Here is a 5848-nt window from a genome sequence, read left to right on the forward strand (position 1 = left end):
GACACCTCTAGAACTGTAGGCCTACATACTGGGTCCCCTGCTGGAAATAAAATGTAGACGTATAGCTTGATTATTACTCTGTCATGTTTTATTTTGTTTTCAAATGAGAAAGAAATGGCAGCACGAAATAGTGAGGGCGCCGGTGCTGCTTTGGAGCTGATGTTGCCACCATCAGCAGGCCACTTTACTCCAGCTGCTGCGTCCTTTCACACCTCTGCACATCATATTTTCTATCATTTCCATTGGCTGCAAAAATCCTCGCAGTCTCTCTCTCTCTCTCCCTCAATAAATACTGAGCATCTCGTAGTATCATCCGCATCCAACAAGCTTACCCGGGAGGAAACTAATCCAAGCCGCTTGATATAACCACTCCGCCGGGAGAGGCGTTTAGAAAAAGATCTCTTAAAAACCAACTGAAGTAAGTGACTTATTTCACTTTCGCTGTTAGAGCAGGCTAAGTAATATTTTAGTTCCAATTTATTTAAGTGAGTAAGTATTTTTTTTCTGCGATGGAAATGCAGATAGCCAACAGGGAGATAATTGGGTAGGCGTGTTTTTTAAGGAAACTTTTCTCCCTCTCGCCTATGTGGGCTGCATGCTCGGAGCAAAGGGGCATTCAACCGATTAATGCAGGCCACGACTTCAGATAATACACTCCTCCAACTGCTGGATGTTTGACTATAGACTGTGGATGTATAGGCTATTCAGGGGAGGAATGGAAAACCTTACAGTCAAGTTGAAGGCGGACAGAATGTGATTAATCATAAATAATATACCGTATTAAATTCAAATGTTTCACTTTATAACCAAACTGCTGTCTATAACATCAGCTATAAACTGTCTTTAAACGAAAAATGCGTTCATTTAGAAAACAAAGTTCAATGTTGAATGTGCACATTTGCATAATAACAATTACAACTTGTATTTTTTTTTTATGTTGCTGAACAATATGACAAATGTTTACATAATGCAATGGAAACATATGAGGTCCCTTGACCGAAGCAATAATCATAATATTATTATTATTATTATTATTAATAATAATAATAACAACCATAATCATACCAATTTAAAAGGTCCATATGAACGTGCATGTGTCAGTTTGGGAAAGTGAGTTGTAGGGTTGGTTGTGCTGGGGGGGAGGGGGGGGGGTGTTTGGGGGGTCGGTTGTCTGGCAGTCAGCTGGTTTGATAAATACAATGCCAGTCTTTGTTTTATTTTCGTGACGCAGAAAATTAAGGAGGCCTGAATGCGGAGTCGTGGCTGGCGTCCTGTAATCAGGCCAGCGCGTGCCGTCCGGATTATCTCGTTAATTTCTTACAGAAAGAAGAAGAAGAAGAAAAAAATGTCTTGTGGCCAATAATAATTAATGGCTGGGCAGGGTATTTATTATTGAACGGACTTGGAGCAACCGGTAGCCGGGGGTGAAAGAAGTGACAGATTGAGTATAGGAGTGGCCGTTATTGGCTCTATAAAAACGAGGGGTCCGGCTAGAGAGGAGCACCCTGGGGTCCTGGGAACTTGATTCTACAGGTAGGTGTCACTGGAAGCGTTACGAGAGGCCTCAGACAGCAGCAGGTCGAATATAGACCAATTAGCTTTTACTAAAAAAAAAAATATATATTAAGGCCTATTAAACATTGGATTGTGGGGGTTTTCTCCTTTAGGCCAAATAATGGCCTTAGTACCCATGGGAAATGTATATAATATATATACATCTATTGTATCATATATAATAGATTTAATATTGCATTATAATTCATAGGTACTAGGTTGTATCTCTAATAGTCAAATAAATTAATTACACATTTAATCTCCGTTCCTAGACGTATAATATTTCTATAAAAATATACATAAATGTTTCATTCTTGTAGTGAACCTATTATTCTTGATTTATTAAAGTATATAGGCCTATAAAGTATCCTTGTAAATATGAACCTAGGCTACATTGTTTCTCTTTTTTGCCATTGTAAAAGATTTCATAATTTTAAAGAATTGTTGCTCGATATTTTGAATAAGATGTCAATAGACCTCGTTTGAATAAAGTGGTCCTTTCACCAATAGGGTAGTCTTTTTAAAAAAAATTAAAATATGAGACTGAAATGAACTTTTTTTACTGTAAAAATGTATTGCCACAATACCTGAGACCCATTTAGCGGGCCATCTCCTTGTTTGTTTAGATTAAGATTAAGTGGTCTTCTCTAATCAACACTTCTCGATAGTCTCACCTTCCAAATCTAATTACCGGGAGCAATTCATTAGGAAAGGAGGGGGAATCGCCGCGAGGAGGGTCAATAATATGTCAGAATTCACTTTGGGGAATGCCTCCATGTTTCTAATTATTCGCTAAAGTTGTCCTTCGTATTTTAATTTCGTTACATTTAAATGTACAAGGGTTTTAAGTGGAAACAAACAATGGGCCCGAGATATAGAAATGAAGATGCTCCGTTGTATTTGAATGAGCGCTCAGTTTGCAGCATTGGCTTCTTTGTATGTTCCTTAAAGTCTTTTGTTATCAGCATTACTTATCGGTCAACAGTGGGCTTTGTTTCTGCAAATGGCCCCCCAATCAGCTGTCTATTTAGCTTCGCCTAACCTGTGGGTATATGCTAATTGAGAGCTCGGTTGGGGCCCAACGAGTGTGCGCATTTTAACGACAATGTTTTGTTTTGGTGGTACTAGGAGAGGAGTGTGTTTGGAGGGGGTGGTAAGAGGCGGGGTTATAGTAGCAGTTAGTGTGTGTGTGGGTGTGTGTGTGTGTGTGGTGGGGGTGATTGCGTAAACGCATGTCAGCCAGACAGAGCATCCTCAGTCCAGCAGGGACAGCTGGGGGTCTCCACTCGCCTTTTAAGAGCCCTGCGAGTCCGAGGACGCCCACTTCTTTAAACCCACAGCGGTGCGTAAAGGCTGCGCGTAAAACTCCGCGGACACAGACGAATCTCAACGACCTTAAAACCTTCCTGTTTTGTGTCCTGCTTCAGGTTCTGGGAGACGTGAAAGACCAAACGGAGACGCGAGAGGATTAGAACACTCTTTTGCACCCTATTTTTTTTTCTTATTTCTTCTCATTGGTGCCCCTCGTCCGGCCGCCAGCATGATGTCCTATTTGAAGCAGCCGCCGTACACGGTGAACGGACTGAGTTTATCCTCAGGAGTGGATCTGCTGCATCCTTCAGTGGGATACCAAGGTAATATACTCTATATATATATAGGGTGCAACCGCTTAGAAATAAACAAAATAAGATAGCCTTCCATTCCGCGTTATGTAGGCCTATTAAATGTCCAAATGTAATGATCAACATAGATTAGCATATATTACAGGCCTTTTATTTATATTAACAACTGAGTGATGAATGGAATAAATCAAATAATCAAGCTACAGAAATTTATATTTGAGTCAGGCTGTGTTATTTCGTTTCTTATTTCCACTGTGTTTCCCCTGATTATTCCCAGGAACCCCTCGCAAACAGAGGAGAGAGAGGACGACCTTCACCCGGGCCCAGCTCGACCTGCTGGAGAGTCTGTTTAACAAGACTCGGTACCCGGACATCTTCATGAGAGAGGAGATGGCCTTAAAGATCAACCTGCCAGAGTCCCGAGTGCAGGTGAGTCTCCAACACAAACACCTAAAACCAAACACATAGTCCATTGATGGCAGCTCGATAACTGGACATGGTCTGAGTGCGAGGCGAGACGCGCCACTTCATCCAAGTGTCCTCTTCATTGTTGGAGAAGTGTTTGATAAGTCACTTCTTGATGCGACATTTTGTCGTTTTCTGTAGGCCTATTGGATTCATATTGCGAATTTCTAATATATTATATAAAATCCCTTTATAAGTAGCTAAACCCTTATTTGTAGAATAAAGTTTATATAGATTGACGCAATGTAAAGCCTGTAAAACTAAGTATTGAAAACGTGAAAAATATAAATGAAATGTTTGGAAAAAATAACATAATTTTCTGAGATGTAGCCTAAGTACAATTATTTTTTTTTATGTGGCTTTGTGATCACTTTAAATGTAACTTACAATTTCACATTAGTCTACACTGCAGGGTTTGTGGAATCTTAAATCCTGGTAACAGTAGCCTAGCCTAAAAAGAACAGAGGTGTTGTTATAGCTACATTCAATTAATTTAAACGCATTTATCTTCCAGGTATGGTTCAAAAATCGACGAGCTAAACATCGCCAACAGGCCCAGCAAACCCAAGGTGGAGTGCAGAACAAGGCAGTCAGCAAGCCGGTGAAAAAGAAGAGCTCTCCGGTCAGAGAGGCCAGCTCAGAGAGCGGAGCCAGCGGGCAGTTCACGCCGCCCTCGACCACCTCCCTCCCGGCTGTGAGCAGCAGCAGCAGCAGCGCGGCACCACCGGTATCTATCTGGAGCCCGGCCTCCATCTCCCCGCTGTCCGACCCGCTGTCTACCTCCTCCTCGTCCTGCATGCAGCGCTCCTATCCCATGGCCTACACCCAGGCCACGGGCTACAACCAGGGCTACACGGGCTCCTCGTCCTACTTCACCGGGATGGACTGCGGCTCCTACCTTTCGCCTATGCACCACCAGCTACCCGTCGCGGGCTCCACCATGAGTCCCATGGGCAGCAACGGGGTGTCCAGCCACCTGAGCAACGCGTCTTCCCTGTCCTCGTCGGCGTACGGCGCGGCGGGGCTGGGCTTCAGCGGCGCCGCAGACTGCCTGGACTATAAGGACCAAACAGGCTCCTCATGGAAGCTCAATTTCAACGCGGACTGTTTGGATTACAAAGACCAAGCAGCGTGGAAATTCCAAGTATTGTGAGAGGAGAGAATTCAAAGGGACAATATTCACAAACTGCAGACTATACAGGCAAATTATAAACCCAAGCTTGGGAGCAGAAAGTGCGGCGTGTTTCCACCACCACCACAGGCCCCAACTTCTACCTCGGGCAGAGCAGAACGGGAGTGCCGGCCGGTTGTCTCACATGTTGGGTTAATTTATTGAACATTCAGACTTATTTCTCCCCAACTTTGATCAAGGACATGGAACAAATGTGTTGACCAAAAGGAAGAAAAAAAAAGGATCAAAAGAGCGAAAGATCCAAGCCTAAGTTGGTTGAGTTTGAGGAATAGTACCGTTTTTTTTAAGCTCCTTAAAGACTCCCCTCTCTTGTCTTTTCTTTTTATTTTGTTGGCACGCTGAAGGGCCCCTTTGATCAAAGCGTTGTGTGTGTGTGTGTGTGTTGTAGAGAGTGAGTGTGTGAGAGAGAGAGGCTCTGACATGAACCTGGATGCACTATTAATTTATAAGAAATGTTTAAAACTAGTTTTAAGAGACAATCAATCCGTTTGCGTGTGCTCATAAATGTCCCTTATGTGTTTTTGAATTATTTCCCCCCATGTGTTAGATTTCTTTAAAAAAAAAAAAAAAAATGTGATTCTTTGTACTACCCTGTATGCAGTTTTGCTTTGCGCCATAAATGCGCCACAAACCCAGCTGTGAATTTGATAGATTTATTTCCATGTCTCGAGTGTTAAATGATAAATTATTATTAGGACATATTAGGTGAATTAAATAGGGACTGCAGAGTCAATCAAGCCAGCAGCCAGCAAGGTCCACTTGAGCTGTAAAGTGATGCGAGAAGGCCACAAACACACTAAACAACAATAAAGACCACTTGACCTGACCCAACACTGTGGCTGCATGTGTAAATCCATCTTCTGTGTTTCTTCCTGTTTGTATCACCTGTTTTTGCACACAACACACCACAACATGCCAACAAGCCTGAGGAGGGAACCCCATCTCATTTTACCCACATGTTTAATCAGGCTATTACACTTTTTGGTATGGCATAAATATATTAGATTAAAGTGTC

General features: G+C 42.5%; 1 protein-coding gene across 3 annotated transcripts; it reads left to right on the top strand.

Moving 5' to 3' along the window:
* Positions 1 to 316: 316 nt before the first annotated feature.
* LOC120546154 (homeobox protein OTX2-like) lies at positions 317 to 5664 on the top strand. Of its 3 annotated transcripts, none has more exons than XM_039780905.1 (4): positions 317 to 418; positions 2982 to 3188; positions 3454 to 3605; positions 4156 to 5664. In XM_039780905.1, exons 2-4 carry the CDS (start codon positions 3095 to 3097, stop codon positions 4792 to 4794), a joined length of 885 nt encoding a protein of 294 aa, XP_039636839.1. In that variant the 5' UTR covers positions 317 to 418; positions 2982 to 3094; the 3' UTR covers positions 4795 to 5664. The 3 variants fall into 3 exon arrangements, with proteins under 3 accessions (XP_039636839.1, XP_039636837.1, XP_039636836.1); XM_039780903.1 differs by lacking the exon at positions 317 to 418 and adding an exon at positions 1309 to 1533; XM_039780902.1 differs by lacking the exon at positions 317 to 418 and having other exon boundaries at positions 2754 to 3188.
* Positions 5665 to 5848: the final 184 nt, after the last annotated feature.

Source organism: Perca fluviatilis, chromosome 18 (assembly GCF_010015445.1).
Source record: "Perca fluviatilis chromosome 18, GENO_Pfluv_1.0, whole genome shotgun sequence".
NCBI lineage: Eukaryota > Metazoa > Chordata > Actinopteri > Perciformes > Percidae > Perca > Perca fluviatilis.

Bases quoted from the DNA above. Each gene is read 5' to 3' on its own strand.
- LOC120546154 (XM_039780905.1), top strand. From the start codon at position 3,095: ATGATGTCCTATTTGAAGCAGCCGCCGTACACGGTGAACGGACTGAGT. The intron at 3,189-3,453 runs GTAATATACTCT...GATTATTCCCAG, and splicing joins TCCTTCAGTGGGATACCAAG to GAACCCCTCGCAAACAGAGG. The intron at 3,606-4,155 runs GTGAGTCTCCAA...TTTATCTTCCAG, and splicing joins TGCCAGAGTCCCGAGTGCAG to GTATGGTTCAAAAATCGACG.